Source organism: Polyodon spathula, chromosome 7 (assembly GCF_017654505.1).
Source record: "Polyodon spathula isolate WHYD16114869_AA chromosome 7, ASM1765450v1, whole genome shotgun sequence".
In the NCBI taxonomy this organism is placed as follows: domain Eukaryota; kingdom Metazoa; phylum Chordata; class Actinopteri; order Acipenseriformes; family Polyodontidae; genus Polyodon; species Polyodon spathula.
The window spans coordinates 12,250,303-12,269,954 of record NC_054540.1 but is presented as its reverse complement, the minus strand read 5'-3'; the positions used below and the strand labels follow the sequence as shown (position 1 = coordinate 12,269,954).

The window sequence follows — 19,652 nt, the reverse complement described above, 5'->3', positions numbered from 1 at the left end:
CCTCTGGATATATCAACAATAGTCTCTTTCACATTTCACAATCGCATTTCTAGTTTATGTTGAGATTTTATGGCTCAGGTCTAGAGGTTTGGTTTGTGCAGTATTAATGACATCACAATACTAAAACATTTTTGAATACAACTATTTCCTGTAGATCTCTAACATTCTGGTTATTTTTTATTAGGACATCACTGATGATTTCTGCTAGTAATGGCCAGATTAGTTTGGTTCGGTTGCTCTTGCGGTACAACGCGGATATTTCCATAAAGGATGATAAAGGTTGGACAGCTGATGACTATGCAGTGATGAATGGACACCATGCGTACGTATTGAACCACATACTGTAGTTATAAACTGTAATTTTTTTTAAAAAGTGTAACTATTCAGTGGTTCTCTGGTCATACTGTGTTCGGAGAAGGACATGTTCTAATTTTAAAAGAGTATTGGGAAATTGATAAAGTATGATTTCTAACTGGTTTGTGGTTGGTTAGTTTTTCACAGCATTTTCAAATAATTAAAACAGGTCAAACACCCTACTTTACTTTTTATTAAACTGCACACCAGTAATGTTTTCTTTAATCTATCTCAATAACAAAGTGCATACTGTATCTACGTAACACTTAAGCAAGTACATTATTTGTATAAATAGTTGGTGTGTCACATATTTACTAAGAAATAGACAACCTAGTTTTAGTCTCTTCTTATCTGATGGTCATTACTAAAGAACATTCTAGAAAATGTGTTTCTCGAGCTGAATTTTGATGGTGAGTTTTAAATTCCTAATTGTTTTTCAGTTGTTCACATCTAATAATTGAGCATGGAACAAAGAAAAGACCACCCCAATCCCCTCATTTCTATGGTACTAGTAAAGTGAAGGGTGCGTCTGTGTTCGGCAGTCCAGTCCGTGGCACTATGTCAGGTTTTGCTGTGGGTGGACCAGCTACAGATAAAGAAGGTGAGGTAGCTGGGGGGTTCAGGTGGTTTCTGTACAATCTAAAGTACACCTTTCTTTGTTTTAAAGGGAAATTGGAAATAATAGGCTAAATAATGGATAACTGTTTTTATAAGAAGTTAGTCTTTGCAGTGAAGCTCTATTTACACAGCATGCAATACTGTAATGTTGTTTTTTTATTATTTGGCTACCCAGATACATTTTCAAATAGAGCACTGAAACCTAATTATATATTTTGTGCAGGTTTTAATTTGTTTTATTTCATTATTTTACCATAAATAAAAACCATTGTGCGAGAATGGCACAAAGAGACAATGATCCTAGCCACGTCTTACAGCTTTTTATTTGGCTTGTCTGGTAAAAAAAAAATCCTACATAGGGGAAATAGTTGCTGTATAAAGTGGTACTACTTTTGAATGCCACTGGATTGTTAGGTTTAAAGTGCACCACCACTAAAACAGTAATATCATGAAACGTTGTTATCCCATAAATGTGCTTACATAATGATCAAAGACCCAATAACATGTTACAGATAATAGTCTATCTTGATGGATTACTTTTTCAACATGCAGTATACTATAAACCACAATCGATACTTGCAAGAAATACATGTTCCTTTAAATGCAGCCTTCAGTAAGGTTATCATCATTTTGGCACATTGAAGAATCTTGACCCTAAATTATGTAGCAGTAAATTTCTGCTCCTACAATTGGTTTAAAAGAGTGCCATAAATAATGGCATTTGTTTGTTCTCAAAATACGACAACGAAAAGTCATTATTAAACACCATTTTTGTAGTTATTGATTTTTTATTTTTTATTTTTCATGAATTTTTACATTTATTTTCTAATTTAATTGTTTCATCTCTTCATGCCTTTACCTCTGAATGGATCTAGAATTGCAACAGTCTTCAAATCAACAGTCAGGAGCAGGTGATTCAGGGAAAGGTATACTAGCGATAATAGCTGTTTAGCAAACATAAAATACCACTTTGGCTTTCATCATTCTAGTTTTATTCATTTCAAATGTTAATTGTGTGAGTTTGACTAACAAGATGCAATGCTGTTAGATTCAGTTGTGGATTAGTGATTTGTGTTGTTTTCATCTGCAGTTGACCGTACAGTGTTCTGCTCAGTTGTCTAATATTTGGCACATATTTTTCAGAAGGACAAAATAATCGACACAATAGATTCTCACTTATTTGCATTTGGTTTTTCATTTTTCTCTGTTACATGTAGTTGGAGACAATATTTCACAAGAAGAATCCATTAGTAGGTAAGAAAAGAAAATTGGGCCGTAATTTTTGTCTTGTTTTAGTTAACAAACTTTGCACCAAACTGATTCAGTATATCGCTTTTCATTTCCAGGGTATCGGAGAAGGATGGGGCAGGAGACTCCTGGCCTTCATCAGATGAAGGTGAAGAATTGGATTTTAGCCCAAAGGTACAAAGTTAAAATACTGGTATATCCGAAACTGTAAAATCATTTAACCAACATCAGGATTTTTAAAGATTAATCAATTGTCTGATTTTATAATATGCTTTTATTTTTACAGAAACTACAAAAGCCAAGCTTGACAAAACTAATGAATGACTCCCAGAAGAGCAATAATAATGGTGATTTTATTGATTTTTTTCCCCCCTGTAAAGTATTAGTTGTGATGTGCTTTGCTGTATTTTAATTTTTTTTAAGTTAATGCATTTTTTTCTGCTTTGATGTAGTTAATGAGAATGGTAATGCCAGACCCCAACCTGTAGAGCAATCAGAACCTATTATATCAGGGAGTGAAGGAGACTCAGAGAAAGAGAGTGAGAATGAAGATGAGAAAGACCATTCCCCTCCCAAGGCCTTTCCTACCTCCCTTCACCCAGCAAACCCTTCACCTGCTTCCTTTTTCAAACTTCCTCGGATGACTTCCACCCCTCTCCGAAACTCCAAACAGGTAAAGTGTTTGCTAATAACTCAACTACTCAACTAATATCTTTTCCTTTTATTTCTTTTTTTTTTCATCCATCACTTTCCACGGACAGGGACATTGTGTGATGAGCCTGGAGTTTTAGAAAAGGCCACAACAAGCAGGCAAAGTAGTGCTGAGCAGGAAGAAAATGAAAGTGAGAATGAAGAGGAGGATGAGGATGAGGAAGAGGATGAGGAAGAAGATGAGGAGGATGAAGATGAGGAGGATTTAGAAGATGAAGTGGAAGATGAAGAGGAGGAAGCAAGGGAAGAAGATGACAGAGGTGCCGCAAGCCTTGAGCATAAAAATCATGAAAGGCCCGAAATAACCGTGGCTAATCCCTGCAGTGTAGTAAGTGAAACTATTGAAGGACAAGAGACAATTTCAAGAGACTTGGATGAAACTGTTGCTAGAGGCACATCTGTTGCAAAAGGTGACGTGTCTGCAGGAGAAGAAGTAGCAGGTAGAAATGAAAATGTGGCAATAAATGAAGGTGTAGCAGATATTGTTGGAGATTACGGTGTTTTAGTAAATGAAGGTGGTGCAGCAGATGAAGTAACTGCTGGAGACCAACTTGTTGCAGATGAAGAATCTTCAGAAGATCAAGATGTTGAAGTAAATGAAATAGTTCACTGTGCTGTTGTGGGTCATGAAAGCTTGTCTTGTCATCATGATGATGGAAATGCTAAGAGCCCTGACCAAGTGAGTGCTTTAGCTGATTCATGTGACTCTGAAGACGATGACTTTATAGATGATCACCTGGAGCCTAAAACTGATTGGCAGAAAATGGAGGAGACTAATGATGTCCCTGTTTCATTAATTATTGGGCACTATGAGGGCACATTTGATATAACAACTGCAAATTTTAGGAATGAGACAGAAGGAAAAAACTGTAAAGCACAAGAGTCCCAAATAGACGATCAAATTAAAAACATTGGTTATGAAGAGAACAGTAGAAATGAGGAAGAAGTGAGTCAAAGTTCTGATCTGGAAATCCAAGATATTCAAAGTGGAGTTTGCAGCAGCTCTGTTATGGGCCATCATAAACACGAGGAAGACAATAAGGAAAGTGGGGAAGAATCTGAAGCAGGTGTACAGGAGATGAAAATGGAGGTTACAGACATAATTGAAGATTCAGGGGCAAATATTATGAACAGTAGAAAGGATAGCAGTGACAAGGAAAAAGTGGCATTAAAACCAAGTCCATCAGAAAATGAAGAGGATTCCTGGGACACTGACCAAGAAATCCAGAACTGTAGTGAAAAGCTAGTTCAGTGTAAGGATAGGGGAGGGGGTGATTTTAAATCGTGTCAAGAGAAAAGTGACTTGTCACATGGCAGTAGAAAATGGGATGAGGGTGCCTATTCAAACACAAATGATGTGGTTGTGAATACAAGTTTAGAAAAGGGTGCTAATGAAAATGAAGACTCTGAAATAATAAGTTGGGATGAAGACAAACAACACCAGAGTGTAAAGAAGCAGGGAAATAACCAAGACAGAAAAGATGCTGATGACGAACTCCTAGATTATAGCTGTGAAGAGAAAGGGAATGCAATTAAAAACTTACAACAAAATCAGTCAGTTCAAGACATTGAAAAGGGCTCAGAATCAGATATTAGCTGGGGTGAACGTTCAGGTCTACCCCAAGAACCAGAGGTTTTTGATGTAAACATGTCTTCTCACCCTGAGCCACTGCAGATGGACCAGGAAAACAGGGTGGTCAGACCTACAGAAAAAAATCAAAGTAAAGATTTTGAACTATTAAAACCAGGCTCTGAAATGGTGGGTGAAAATAACAATTGCATCAAATAGTTAAAGATGGGAGTACAAAACTTTCAGATTATATATAGGGCTTCTGTTTTTTGTTTTTTATTAATTGTATTTTTCGGTGCTTATTTTTAGCTGTTTGAGTTTTATGTAAACGTTTTTTTCAGGGCTTTCGTTTTTGATATACTGTATTAAATTTGTGTTTTCGGTTACTTTCCAAAATGCTTGAGCATTTTTTTTGTGTATATGTATAGTAGTAACTCCACAGTAGTTGCACACTTAACTTGTACCTTCTTTCCTTTGCTGTCTTCCACAAACAAATCCCTTTGGTCACGGCCACATTGTTCTGGGGTTTTTGTGTGTTGGCATTTTTGTACATTGCGCCATAATTCTGTTTGAAATCCTCAGTATCTTAACTGTAATACAGCTTTAAGTCCCGCTAACAAGCCTCCATTCCTGATTGTAATCTTGTTTTAAATCTTGCAAGTGGAGTCTCCAATAGAAATGTAGGAATGTGCTGTCACTCAGTAGTTGGGGCGGGTTTAAAGTATTCAGAACAAATCAATGATAGATACATGTCTGTAAGGCGGGACATTGTCCAGCAGCACTGGAAAATGTCTTCATTATTATTTTTGTATAGGTTTTATTTTTTAATGGTAAAAGGAAAAGGCAATGTGAATTGATTAACCATTTCCACAGTTTTTCCAGTGTTTATTGGCTATCAACTGATTTCATTTTTTTGTATCTGGGGATGTTTATCAGTTAAAACCGAAAATCAGAAGCCCTAATTATAGATAGTTTAAAATATGTTTGTTGTTCTATTTAGCACCTGTACAACATGTTGTAATTTTTTGTTGTACATTTAGGAGGAGTGTTCAGAAGAGGAGGAAGACGATGAACAGGAAGAGCAGGAATATAAAGATCTTCATATTTCTAGAAACATTCTAAAAGAATCTGGCACAGTCGGCAGTGCTGTTCCACAGAATGATTTAGATGAAAATGGAAGCCATGCAAAAAATCTAAAAAGAGGTAAAGTGTAACCATTTGAACTGCTGTATAGCGTGTGATTAAGTAAAGATGTAGATTTATTTATTTATTTATTTTTCAATCTTTCATAGCTGTAACAACCTAATTGGTGGCTGTTTCCAATATAGTTACTTTGAGTTATTACTGTGCTTCTGGTCATGTAATGTGAAATAGATCTAAAATCTCCCAGTGCATTATAAAAAAAAATGCATTATAGGCATTTGATCTGTTGTCCCATTCATGTTTCCTTAACCCTTAGCGGTCCATTTATTCAGCGCTTGTCAGGCACGTCCGGTCTAATTTATTTTCACACGCGCTGTCTATTTTACGCACTGTTTTTAATTTTTTTTTTTCCAGAGTAAAATGGGTTTAAAAGGCACTGCATAGCAAAGGAGTTTAGTACTGCCTCTCCAACCCAGCCACTCCCCTTGTTCGCTGTATTTTTTGCATACCTTTTCATAGTCGTGCATACTGATAAATTCTCTCCTGATCACTCGTTTTATCACCAAACTCCTCAATAATGCGATCCAAGTCATTAAAGCTCTGTAGACGTCCATGATATTCTTTGAGTGCAGAATCCGGAAGCAGCTATCTTCTTTGTTTGTGTCCGTGTTATCTCTGTGGTGCAGGGCCTATGTGTATTGCTCAGATATGGCCCTTTTGGTGGAGGGAGGGGGGGGGGGGGGGGGTTCTCTCGGCTCCTATCGGTCTCATTCTGCCATTGAAAGGTTTTCTCAGCTTTTTCCGGAGAAAAAACGATTAGAGTCCTGTGCTTGATGCCCTTTTGACTGGAAAAGGTTAAATTATTCAAGCACACTGACTTGGAAAAAACAAAAAAAACAAAAAACAGGATTAATAACATCCAATATAATAAAATAACTTAGTTCATTACAGGGTAACAGGAGAATTTTAAGTTCACTTTTTGGGGTCAGACATGAATAATTAGTAGTCATGACTCTTTCCAGAGTTTAAATAGACAGCCACAATCAAGAAAAAAGAAGGTGCAACAGATATTATACAGTACACCGCTAATTCAGAATACATTGATATGTCATATTTTCTTATGTAAACTAAACTTTGTAACACAGATTTTTTGTCTGAATTGGGACTGGAAGCAGCTGAGGAGGATGAAGACTCTCCCTGGGACTCCGAGGTAATTTACTAGATTGCTTCTATGAGTTACATTAACTGTTTGTAAATAGATGGATGTGTTTGACTGTTTTATCAGCTGTATTAATAATAATAATAATAATAATAATAATAATAATAATAATAATAAATAATAATAATAATTGTTGTATTATCCCTCTCTAAATATACACATTTTTTAATAGTCTACTTCTGGTAGTCCAAGGAAAGAACAGAGTGGTGCCTTAAACGCTGCAGTTAAGGCACAAACAGTGATGCACAGTATTTCCGAAGAGAAGAATGAAGGTAATTCCCTAGAGGATGGGAATGTAGTGGGGTTTTTGCTGATTTATTTATTTATTTATTTTTTTGTGGATTGAGAAGTTGCTGTGTTAATGTTGTAACCATATCTATTCAACGTTCTTAGCTAATATTTCTGTTAAAATTAAAAGTTAAAAACTAAATCTATATTAAATTCCTTCCCTAGACATATTTTACATTCCTTCTTTCTTAAGAGGATCAAGAGACTATAGGATGGCTGAGCTAGAGGACTCAAGGAGTGTAGGCAGGCCAGTGAGCCTATTGGGTATGGATCTCACTCTTAGCAAATAGTATTGCGCAAATGCTTTAGAACTTCAAAAAAAGCATGATTGTCAACCAGAAAGTTTTGTCCTTAATCCAGATTTTTCTGTCTTGGTGCCTGAAGGAGCTCATCACAAAAAATCATCCCCACTACTAACCTCTCAGTCCAACACACTTTCTCATGTTAAAAATAACCTCACCATTTAGTTTGGATCATTGTACTGTGCTGCATATGCCATAAGTGGTGCATGGTTTTTGTAAACTACAGAATTATTATTCTGCATGTAAAAAAATATAATTCTTCAGCACTTTTTATTTGCTGAATTTAAATTTGTCACAATAATGTCTATTACAGATTTAGGAGGAAATGATACAGAAAAGCAGAAAGATGTATTGAAGACACCTTTAAAAATCAAAGAGACTGTTTTTTCCAATCTAGATTTATCCAAGGAGACAAGGGAAAAGCAGAAAACAGGTATACAGTTACAGTTAACACAACAATATTGTATTATCTGTTTATTTTTCTTGATTGTCATTACCACTGAATTATTTTGGTGCCCACACATATGGCAGACTTAATTTCTCCCACGACAGTTATTTTTGTATATTTGTTTTACAGACTTCATGGAGGAACTTGGTTTGGATGATGCAGATGATATTGAAGGTAGATATTTTTAGAAAAAGAAAAATATCACTATGGTATTTTCATTGTTTGTTGATTTTAAAGGGTCACAGAACAAGCAATGTGTTACCTTTTCTTTGCTGTATCTTGTGTTGTCCGCATTACTGCAATATAATTAATATCATAACTCAATTTTTATATTTTTATTCACACATCATGGGTTCAAGCCATGTTTGCCAGTGCACAGATCATGATCCTTTTTGCATAAATGCTTATTTTTTCCACCCACAAAAGATACAATCTCAAGATCTGAATGAAAGATCTAAGTGTGACTTTTTAATAGGCTTATGTGTATTTTTATTTTTGTTTCTTTTTACCCCTGAAGAACATGAGAAATTGTCTAAAGGTCAGTGATATCCCAGCACGTGTGCTTTTGCTTTGATTTGTTTAGACTTTCTGTTTGGTTCTTGGAATTCTTTGCTTAGATGGCAACAATAGAATACATGTCTTCTACCTTTTTAGTCATATTACAAAGTAGATACAAACTAGCTTTGATCCCTGTAGTTTTTCAGGTTTTTTTTTTTAATACTTGAACTTTTTAATTATTCTGAGATTGTGTAGTTTTAGATTGTTTTCTTCAATTTCTTTATTTTTATGTTTGCAATTGCAGATGCTTCAGATTGGGACTCTACTAGCGTTGCAAGTAGAAGTCTGCCTGGCTGTAAAATCCCGTTGCCAGTTCATGATGAAATAAGTGCAAAACTGTCAGAGCCAGAGTTATCCACACCACAAAGGAAGACAAATGTAATACAGTGTGCCAAAGCAGATCAGAAAACCAGTGCTGAAAAGAGTCTGTCTCCCACAAACTCTCCTCCACTGCCAAAAGCAAGATCCTTGCATTCTCTGACACCACCACAACCACAACCACGTTCTAAGTTATTAGCTGTAAAAGCAGATAGCGGAGAAGGTAAACCTACATTGAATATTGAAATGTGTTCCAGTAAAGTACTCCAAAAATATAGCCATTTAAAACAAACCCTTTCATCGAATTGAATTACCAAACTGCTGGATCAGGTTGGACTTCGAGAAATTAAGGTTGCATACTCCTGATCTGTTTTCCCTACTTGTAAAACAGAAGCTACTATGTGTGGCTGGGGTGATGCATTTTAAAGGGAAGTAGTGCCAATTCTATTCGCATTTTAAGTTATTGCCAGTTTTTTTCTCTTGGATGACTGATAAAAAGATTAAACAATGTCTCAATGTCTCATTTTGTTTTTGCTGCTACACAACTAAATGTTGATATATTTGCTGTTTTTTAGATTCAGATTGGGATTCAGAAGATGACGATGTTACATCTGGTCCAGAAAAGTCTGGGAGACTTACGGAACTTCCAGTACAGAACTTTTCTACCAGTAAGCCAGGTTAAAAAAAAAAATAATAATAATAATAATTTCTCTTGTTTACATTGATAATCAGTAGTACAGGACATGAAGTTAAGGTCATGAGGGGCTAGGCAATTTTGCCTTCGTTGGGCGTGAAGACTCGGGCACCAAGGTAGTTCTAGGAGGTAAAAAAAATCCAACCCAAGGGCACCAAGGCGATTTCATAAAACAACAAAAAAGAAATACAGAGTCTATTATGTTGGTGAAATTGTAATTTAAACAAGCAGAATTTTTTTTTTTTTTTTTTTGAGTGATTCAAACCCTAATTGTTACAAAAATAAAATACAGGTCACTTTTCCATGTAAAAATTAAGTGGTTTAAAAATCCAATTTAAAAAACAACATAAACTTTCATAATGAAAAAATATGAGTACTTCGGTAAAAAATAAACACTGTAATAAATAATAATAGATTTAACCTTAGTGATACAACAGCACTGTAAGCGATGTCGGTGAAGAGAAAGTTAAAGATACAGTTTCAGGCAAACTGGTTGAAGATTTATCCTTGGCTGGAGTTTAATAACGATAGTGGTCAAATGTGTTGTATGGTCTGCAGAACTGTAATTAGCTAACTGCTGTTACAAAACCTGTACAAACAATGCAGCTTTGAAAAAAAAAATCGAAATAGAAATTTTGTCAGGCAATGGAGAGTGCTCTGCATCACAATGATGAGCAGCTGGATGTACATAATGTTAGATGTTTACATTTGAAAGACTTTATATAGTTTCACAGTTCTGGAAATTCACAATTGCAAAGTATTTTCAGTTTTGTTGTGGTGCATTGCTGGACACTCGATTCAAGAAAAAGAAAATGGAGAGCTGTTTTTAAGCATACTATAAATTCTAACCTTTTGTGAAAGGACATGTTTTACTAGTTAAAATGCAGAGCTACGTAAGGTAGTGAGAATGTATTGCACAAAAATAAATGAAAACAAATCGATACACTTCTCAAGGTTGTGTTTTGTTCACTATTATGTTATCTCTCCTACTTGTTTCATAACAGGGAACTGCTACTTGAACCAAGTTTTCTTACTTTATGTAAGAATTTGAGCAAAACTAATCACTGTACAACAAATTTTTTTTTTTTTGTTCCTGGGTAGTAAGTGTTATTTCTTAATTGCTTATGCCTCAAAAGTATAGAAAATGGCTATTATTCCCCACAAACTTTGCTTTTGTGACCAGGACAGTGATATTTCAAAATATCACTATTTCCAATGGGAAATGGGCAAATGTGTGTCTTTTCGTTCACATAAAGTCAGAAAAAAACAACATATGAATCCAAATTAACATGTATTTATACTAAAGTAATACAAAGATGACTACAAAAGATTTAGAAGTTAGTAGTTTTTCGAGATTTACAATTATATTGTAAATACAGTATAATTGTAAATCTCGAAAAACTATTCACTTCTAAATCTTTTGTAGTCATCTTTGTATTACTTTAGTATAAATACATGTTACTTTGGATTCATATGTTGTTTTTTTCTGGGGAGTCGTAGTTCCAGATGTATGCATAATCATTTAGCTAGCTTGATGCAATGTATGTAATATACTAATTTTTGGTCATTTAAATTTTCAACAACCCTGTAATAGAACCTACTGATGAAGTGTCCTCAGAAGAAGAAGACCATGAAAACAGTGCTCACCTAAAAAAAAAAGTTAAACAGGTAGGCTACCAATTAAAATGTCAAGTATTGTCCACATACCTTAAGCCTGCCCTGGAGGGATGTGCCTTTTTGTGCTCTGTGCCAATCCTGCTAAATTGTGTGGTGGTTTTGAGATGTTTGCAGCTGTCCACTGAGGACCATGCCATTGCAGTTGTGAACTAAACTTTAACTAAACATTAAATGCAACAGCATAGACCTCTGGGCATTTCACTTGTAAAGCCCACACATATTCTAGTAAGTGTGTAATTTCAAACCACATAAAACTCTTTTGTTTATTTTATATATACACATTGAAATTTCGTTCTGTTTGATATTTTATTTTTAAACACTGAAACTCAGAATCAGTTATCGTAAGGTGACATTGGTTTTATGTTGGGAAATATTTTTAAGAAAAATAAAAAACTGAAATATCTTGCTTGCATAAGTATTCAACCCCTGTGCTGTGGAAGCTCCCAGTTTGCACTGATGAAAGAAATTGCCCTAATGAGGACACAATTACCTTACCATTGGCCTTCACCTGTGAACCATTAAAGTTGCTGTCACATTTTCTGGATAAAAACCCCACTGTTGAAGGATCATTGGTAAGACTGTGAATCTGAAGGAAAATGAAGACCAAAGAGCATTCTACAGAAGTTAGAGATAAAGTAATACAAATGCATAGATTAGGGAAAGGGTACAAAATAATATCCAAGTGTTTGGATATCCCAGTGAACACAGTTGGATCAATAATCAAGAGTGGAAGTTGCATCAAACCACCCAGGCACTGCCAAAAAAAAGCCATCCCTCAAAACTCAGTGTTCAAACAAGAAGTAGACTTGTGAGAGAAGCCACAGAGAGGCCAACAATCACTTTGAAGGAGCTACAGAGTTCAATGGCTGGGAGTGGAGTAATGGTGCACCAGTCAACCATATCAAGAGCTCTGCATAACATTGGCCTGTATGGGAAGGTGGCAAGAAAGAAGCCGCTACTCAAAAAGTACATCCTGAAAGCACATCTGAAGTTTACCAGAAAGCATGAGAGTGACCCAGCTGCGATGTGGGAAAAAGTTTTGTGGTCAGATGAGACCAAGATAGCGCTTTGAGTTTTGGCCAAAAAGCTCAATGTGTGGTGCAAACCTAACACTACCCATGCCTCAAGACACACCATCCCAACAGTGAAGTATGGTGGTGGCAGCATCATGCTGTGGGGATGCCTCTCATTAGCAGGGACTGGGCATTTTGTTACAATTGAAGGAAGAATGAATGGAGCAAAATACAGGAAAATACTGCAAGAGAATCTGCTTCAGTCCACTAAAAAACTGAAGCTTGGGAGGAAATTCACCTTTCAGCAGGACAGTGATCCCAAGCACAAGGCCAAAGCAACATTGGAGTGGCTCAAGAACAAAAAGGTGAATGTCCTACAGTGGCCAAGTCAAAGTCCTGATCTCAATCCCATTGAGAACACCGTGTAACAATTTATTTATTTTTTTGTTCCTGGGTAGTAAGTGTAAATACAGTATAATCGTAAATCTCGAAAAACTACTCACTTCTAAATCTTTTGTAGTCATTTTTGTATTATTAGTATAAATACATGTTAATTTGGATTCATATGTTGTTTTTTTCTGACTTTATGTGAACGAAAAGACACACATTTGCCCGTTTTCCCATTGGAAATAGTGATATTTCAAAATATCACTGTCCTGGTCACAAAAGCAAAGTTTGTGGGGAATAATAGCCATTTTCTATACTTTTGAGCCATAAGCAATTAGGAAATAACACTTACTACCCAGGAACAAAAATTGTGTTACATAGTGGAATCTGTGGCACTATTTGAAAATTGCGGTCCACAAGCATTGTCCAACCAACCTGAACAACCTGGAGCAAATCTGCCAGGAAGAATGGGCCAAAATCACTCCGACACTATGTGCAAAGCTGATACATACTTACCCCAAAAGACTTAAAGCTGTTATTGCAGCAAAAGGTGGCTCTACCAAATATTAATGTGTGGGGGTTGAATACTTATGCAAGCAAGATATTTCAGTTTTTTATTTTTCTTAAAAATATTTCCCAACATAAAACCAATGTCACCTTACAATAATTGATTTTGAGTTTAAGTGTTTTAAAATAAAATATCGAACAGAACGAAATTTCTATGTACCATTTGAAATTCAGTAATATGAGAGAATTGGTCAGGGATCTGAATACTTTTGCAAGGCACTGTATATATATATATATATATAATTATATATATATGATATATATTATATATATTTATATATATAAATTTATTCGAGGCCAGATGCTTTAACTCCACTACAAACTTTGTACCACTTTTTCAAAAACATTTTAAAACTCATAACCACAACTTTCAGTTGAATTGCAGAGGAATAAATTAAAAGATCAAAGGAGAACATAAATTATATTTTAACATTGAGTATTAGTTATGGATGCTAGTTTTAATGCTAGTTTTTAATTTCATTTTTTTGGAAAATTTGGTGCATAAGCTTACTGAATTTGACCTTAATTTCTCAGATATTACTTTATTTGCTTAAAATAATTGCTTTGTGCTTTTGAACCTTCTGATACTGCCTTTTTTCAATAGTCTTTCTCTGTGTGTCTACAAATGCTGCTGAAGGACAAAGAACGGTTAGAACCCCCCTTGGCAGAGCTTATTAACACTCCTGAAGGGGCAGACCAGGCAGATATCATACTCAGAGAGCAGAGCCAAGAAGGAAGTGAAAATCAAACCACAGATACAGTTTGTCTATCTGCAACCAGCTCTGCTGTGCCATGGGAGGAGAGATATGAAAGAATCTGGGTAGAAAATGAAAAACGAGAAGTCAAATCTCATTACAAGGATGTGGCAGCTGAGTTGAAGAACAAGTTTGGAGAGATATGTTTAAAACAATCCAGCGAGCCAAGTTCCATATCGACACATTTAAAAATAGATCTTAATAATGAAGATGATTTTAGTGATGAAGATGAGATTGTACACCAGATGGCAAAGACCCAAAGTGGAATGCTGCAACCGATTCCAGAACAGAAGGAGTCCAGTTTAGAAGACTCTATTACAGAACGCTCTAAGTCAGAACTGAAATGTAGTAAAATACCAGATAAAGCAGTAAACTCAAACAAACAAGCTGAATATCTCTCTAAAGAAGATGAGAATGAAATACAACCACTAGTACAGAAAAGAGAAAACGATATTGCTGGCTACGACACAGACCTGGACTCTGATTCTGAGCAATGCACTGAAGAGAAACCAAAATGCAGCCTTGATGGAAGTGGTTCTGTTGAAAACAATACAAACCCTGGCCATAATAAAAACTACAAGGAAAAAGATGATGACAAAAAATACCATGTGAATGCTGGTCAGAACACTCCATTATCTGAAGATGAGTTTGAATTGATCCCCACCTCTCAACCCGTTTGTGCACCAGCTTCTAAATACCCATCAGATGAAGAGCTTCAGGAAGATATACAGAGGTTTAAGAATGAGGTAGGGATGCTGAAGGTTGTATTCCTGGCTTTGGAGAAAGAAAAAGCACAGCTACAGGAAGAGGTAGAGGATTCTCCAGTCCATTTCCATAGTTTGTCTTCACCTGGCATACTTCAGCTACTTTGTGCAAGGAAGGGCCAATTCCAAATTGTGTACCTATTTGGGGAGCAAAGGGATACTTGCAAATTAATAATTGTGTTATTACATTTGTATTTACCTGCCTAGTCTTCTGAACTCACTATTGTGTTTTCTGCATGTTCTTCCACAAAGTTTTCTTCTTGGTTGCTGCAATTAATTCATGTTGTCATTCTGTATCTTTCACTTTAAAGGCAACAGTATTGCCAATTGTTTGTCCAATTGCATTTACTTTGCCTCTCTCCTCATGTTGCTTTGAATTGAACTTCAGTACAGGGGGGTTTCTGTGTCCACATACTTAACAGTTCATACCACATATCATCCATACTACAGTCCATAAGTATTTTGTCACCTGTGGACCCTCTCATTTGTGTGTGTTAATTGTTGTTTATACTGTACAATTTCTCCTTGTCTTTCTTTCTGTAGCCAAATGAGCTGTCCATCCACGTGTCTGATGAGCATTCAAGCAGTAGCTTGTATAAATACAGTGGCTTGCAAAAGTATTGACCCCTCTTGGCATTTTTCCTATGTTGTTGCTTACAACCTGGAATTAAAATTGATTTTTTGGGGGTTTGTATCATTTGATTTACACAACATGCCTAGCACTTTGAAGATGCAAAATATTTTTGATTGTGAAGCAAACAAGAAATAAGACAAAAAAACAGAAAACTTGAGCGTGCATAAGTATTCACCCCCCCAAAGTCAATACTTTGTAGAGCCACCTTTTGCAGCAATTACAGCTGCAAGTCTCTTGGGGTATGTATCTATAAGCTTGGCACATCCAGCCACTGGGATTTTTGCCCATTCTTCAAGGCAAAACTGCTCCAGCTCCTTCAAGTTGGATGGGTTCCGCTGGTGTACAGCAGTCTTTAAGTCATACCACAGATTCTCAATTGGATTGAGGTCTGGGCTTTGACTAGCCCATTCCAAGACATTTAAAATGTTTCCCCATAAACTACTCGAGTGTTGCTTTAGCAGTATGCTTAGGGTCATTGTCCTGCTGGAAGGTGAACCTCCATCCCAGTCTCAAATCTCTGGAAGACTGAAACAGGTTTCCCTCAAGGATTTCCCTATATTAGGGCCATCCATCATTCCGTCAATTCTGACCAGTTTCCCAGTCCCTGCCAATGAAAAACATCCCCACAGCATGACACTGTCACCACCATGCTTCACTGTGGGGATGGTGTTCTCGGGGTGATGAGAGGTGTTGGGTTTGCGCCAGACATAGCGTTTTCCTTGATGGCCAAAAAGCTCAATTTTAGTCTCATCTGACCAGAGTACCTTCTTCCATATGTTTGGGGAGTCTCCCACATGCCTTTTGGCAAACACCAAACGTGTTTGCTTATTTTTTTTCTTTAAGCAATGGCTTTTTTCTGGCCACTCTTCCGTAAAGCCCAGCTCTGTGGATTGTACGGCTTAAAGTGGTCCTATGGACAGATACTCCAATCTCCTCTGTGGAGTTTTGCAGCTCCTTCAGGGTTATCTTTGGTCCCTTTGTTGCCTCTCTGATTAATGTCCTCCTTGCCTGGTCTGTGAGTTTTGGTGGGCGGCCCTCTCTTGCCAGGTTTGTTGTGGTGCCATATTCTTTCCATTTTTTAATAATGGCTTTAATGGTGCTCCGTGGGATGTTCAAAGTTTCGGATATTTTTTTATAACCCAACCCTGATCTGTACTTCTCCACAACTTTGTCCCTGACCTGTTTGGAGAGCTCCTTGGTCTTCATGGTGCCGCTTGCTTGGTGGTGCCCCTTGCTTAGTGGTGTTGCAGACTCTGGGGCCTTTCAGAACAGGTGTATATATACTGAGATCATGTGACAGATCATGTGACACTTAGATTGCACACAGGTGGACTTTATTTAACTGATTATGTGACTTCTGAAGGTAATTGGTTGCACCAGATCTTATTTAGAGGCTTAATAGCAAAGGGGGTGAATACATGTGCATGCACCACTTTTCCGTTATTTATTTTTTAGAATTTTTTTAAACAAGTTATTTTTTTTCATTTCACTTCATCAATTTGGGCTATTTTGTGTATGTCCATTACATGAAATCCAAATAAAAATCAATTTTAATTCCAGATTGTAAGGCAACAAAATAGGAAAAATGCCAAGGGGGGTCAATAATTTCGCAAGCCACTGTAAATTTAAAAAAGCATATATTTTATAAAGCAGCTGCTTTTATTATCAATTATGCCTTTCCTTGACACTCAAGTTGAGTTATGTTCTGAGAACGACTTGATTTTGTCTTTTGTTGATAGTTTGATCATATATCTTTGGAAAGTATCGAGTACAGTCTGGATGCTTTTACTGGTCATGGTTTGTGTGCATGCACGCACGCATGCATGTATTTGTAAATTTGAAGCTATCGTCTCTTTTTGGGGAGCCATTTTCTTATTTAAATCTGTAAAACCAGAGTTTTTTTCAATATTTTAATTTATTTTAAGTGGGGCTCTGAAGATTGTGTGTTTGAAGAGTAACGGCAATGATTTTCTGTTTTGACTTTGTGTATTTTTTTATATTAGCACCTACTACATATATGTTTTTTATATTGCCTACTACAGTCTGTATGTAATAACTTTAGAGGGAATATAGTTTATTTGGAGATAGAAAAAAAAAAGAGACTTATGCATCACATTGATGCCTGTGCCTAAGGTGAAAATCTTTTACGGCTAAAAATGCATAATAATTAACTAAATGTGTTGGATAAATTGTTGTACTGCAAATTAACTTATTCAGTCACATTGTGCTTGGTTGTCATTAGACACATGTTATTTATATTTGTAGGTTGAAGGAGAAAAGAAAAAGAAACTCCTGGGAATGCAAAGACCAAATGAAATTAAAGGTTTAGAGGGACCAAGAAATGTAAACAGACAAACTGGTGATGAAACAGAGAAGATTATAGAGCATGAAGGAATGCAAGGTTCTGAAAAACTGGACACTTGTAATCAAAAGGACCAAAAGCAGCTCAACAACTCAAGGAGTAATATTAAACATAGAGGAAATGTAACACAAGCGAAAAGGTAATTTTTCAGGTAACTTATGCATTCTGATGAATGCTTTTCATATGTGTACATTTAAATACGATCAGATATGTTTCCATTTAAATATTGTATTGTAAGAAATATTGAAATGTTTTAGAATTTGGAGTTGCATTTGAATGTACAGTATATAGATACAGGTATACCAACAAAAAAGTCATTATGCAGAAAAAAAGTGATGCAAGGTTTACATCATAATGCACACATCTCTGACATAAAAAAAATAAAAATAAAAATTATAAAATTTTGTAGTACCCAAAGAGTTAATGTGAAATCTTGGATCTTTTAGAGCTGACCTTTTCTCGGATGAGGAAGATGTAGATAATAAACGGATTTCAAAACCGAACACAGCTGGCAGGCAGCCACAGCAAGCTACCTTTGTTAATGGAGATCAGCTTTCTGTATTTGATGATAGTACTTTAAGTGAGATGTCAGAAGATGGAGGAAGGTATAAGCAGATGCACTTTTTTTTTTTTTTGTAATGTTACAAAAAACAAAAACTTTGTCCTGGTAGTTCCAGTTATATTCAGTCTATGCAGATCTGGTACACTTGTATGCTGAAACAACACGATATATACCGAGCATCAAAATAAAAATAAGGTGTATAAATGATGGACATTGACGAAATGGTTTCTTTTTAATCACTGGATCATTCATGCTTGACCATGACACGCTTCAGTGACTATGATTGAAACATGTGCACTTAATGACCTAATTAGTGAGACAGTTGATTGGACACTGGATATGGAGTGATTTTCAGCTGTTGAATTGCAAGCATGAATAAAAGCAATAAAGAAGATCACAGAAAAAAAAAAAAACATATGCCACGTCTGTCAAGAGAGCAGCACCTTTGTGCAATTGGCCTGTTGGAGGCTGGACTAGGGCTGCGTACTGTGACTCGCTGTCTTGGGTGCTCACAGCCAGCAATTTCAAACCTGGTGAGATGGTATAACCAGACGCACTCTGTCCATGACAGGCCACGAACTGGGAGACCAAGAGTCACAAATGTCAATTGTAAAAAGTCACTGCGCCTGCTCTAAAATGGAGTTTGTCATTTTTCAATCACATCTAGTGAATTGTATCCAAATACAAGTGATATGTTTCTTTTGATGCTCAGTATGTGTGTGTGTGTGTGTGAGGATGTTATAAAAATATGGTTTGTGAAATATCATTGTCAACTTTAACACAAGGATATATCTTGTTATGAGATCTAACGTCAGATATGTGAAATGGGTATACTGTATGTGCAGACATCAATTATATTAACCTTTAAGCTGTTTGTATAACTGTCAAATTTGAGTAGAAAATCCTGAATAAGTTAATGGGGTCTGATGTAACACTGCTGACAGCATTTGAACATTGCTACCATTTATTTACCTGCCTGTTTTTTTTTTGTTTTTTTTTTATATTTTTGCTTGACTTTAGGCCAACAATACCCCACAATTGGAATGGCAAGGTAATATAAAAGTCAGTAGATCATTGTATAAGGTTATAAGCTTCCCAGTAAAAAAAAATTGCATTGGGATAATCCTGTTTTATCTTCTAACTCCATGCAGAGCAATAAACAAGTGGAAATTGCAGATGACTTTGATGACTTCACCCAGTCCTCTGACATTGCTACAGACAGCATGGAATCACCTACCTTAGGATACAGAAATGCATCTTTGTTGATTAAACAGCTTGAAACTGGTACAATAGGTAAACATAACCTAGGGTTACTAGCAGAAATAATAACACTGAAACCTGAAACATTCTGCCCCTGGGATATTTTAATGGTTACACTGTGGTGTACCAGGTTTACCTGGGGGAATTTTAAGTTAATTCTGAGACCTCTATCGATGCCACAGATTTTTCTGAAGACAGAT

At 36.1% G+C, this 19,652-nt stretch overlaps 1 protein-coding gene across 6 annotated transcripts in view; it reads left to right on the top strand.

Annotated features, from left to right (window-relative positions):
* LOC121318173 (ankyrin repeat domain-containing protein 26-like) overlaps nucleotides 1–19,652 on the top strand; it is a 38,381-nt gene that overhangs the window by 6,391 nt on the left and 12,338 nt on the right. For 2 of the 6 annotated variants that reach the window (XR_005950582.1, XM_041254574.1), the window contains exons 7-27: nucleotides 185–322; nucleotides 795–955; nucleotides 1,848–1,898; nucleotides 2,190–2,226; nucleotides 2,319–2,394; nucleotides 2,507–2,567; nucleotides 2,673–2,893; nucleotides 5,542–5,704; nucleotides 6,790–6,854; nucleotides 7,036–7,135; nucleotides 7,317–7,415; nucleotides 7,767–7,886; nucleotides 8,031–8,075; nucleotides 8,419–8,439; nucleotides 8,704–9,000; nucleotides 9,353–9,445; nucleotides 11,066–11,139; nucleotides 17,534–17,769; nucleotides 18,077–18,235; nucleotides 19,213–19,243; nucleotides 19,344–19,485. Coding sequence is in view for 5 of the 6 variants with exons in the window: in XM_041254574.1 (XP_041110508.1) it covers nucleotides 185–322; nucleotides 795–955; nucleotides 1,848–1,898; nucleotides 2,190–2,226; nucleotides 2,319–2,394; nucleotides 2,507–2,567; nucleotides 2,673–2,893; nucleotides 5,542–5,704; nucleotides 6,790–6,854; nucleotides 7,036–7,135; nucleotides 7,317–7,415; nucleotides 7,767–7,886; nucleotides 8,031–8,075; nucleotides 8,419–8,439; nucleotides 8,704–9,000; nucleotides 9,353–9,445; nucleotides 11,066–11,139; nucleotides 17,534–17,769; nucleotides 18,077–18,235; nucleotides 19,213–19,243; nucleotides 19,344–19,485 (2,390 nt within the window). In the remaining variant the exon portion in view is untranslated. The remainder of the gene's footprint in view (nucleotides 1–184; nucleotides 323–794; nucleotides 956–1,847; nucleotides 1,899–2,189; nucleotides 2,227–2,318; nucleotides 2,395–2,506; nucleotides 2,568–2,672; nucleotides 2,894–5,541; nucleotides 5,705–6,789; nucleotides 6,855–7,035; nucleotides 7,136–7,316; nucleotides 7,416–7,766; nucleotides 7,887–8,030; nucleotides 8,076–8,418; nucleotides 8,440–8,703; nucleotides 9,001–9,352; nucleotides 9,446–11,065; nucleotides 11,140–17,533; nucleotides 17,770–18,076; nucleotides 18,236–19,212; nucleotides 19,244–19,343; nucleotides 19,486–19,652) is intronic. The other 4 variants (XM_041254576.1, XM_041254577.1, XM_041254575.1 and 1 more) reach the window with 4 other exon arrangements.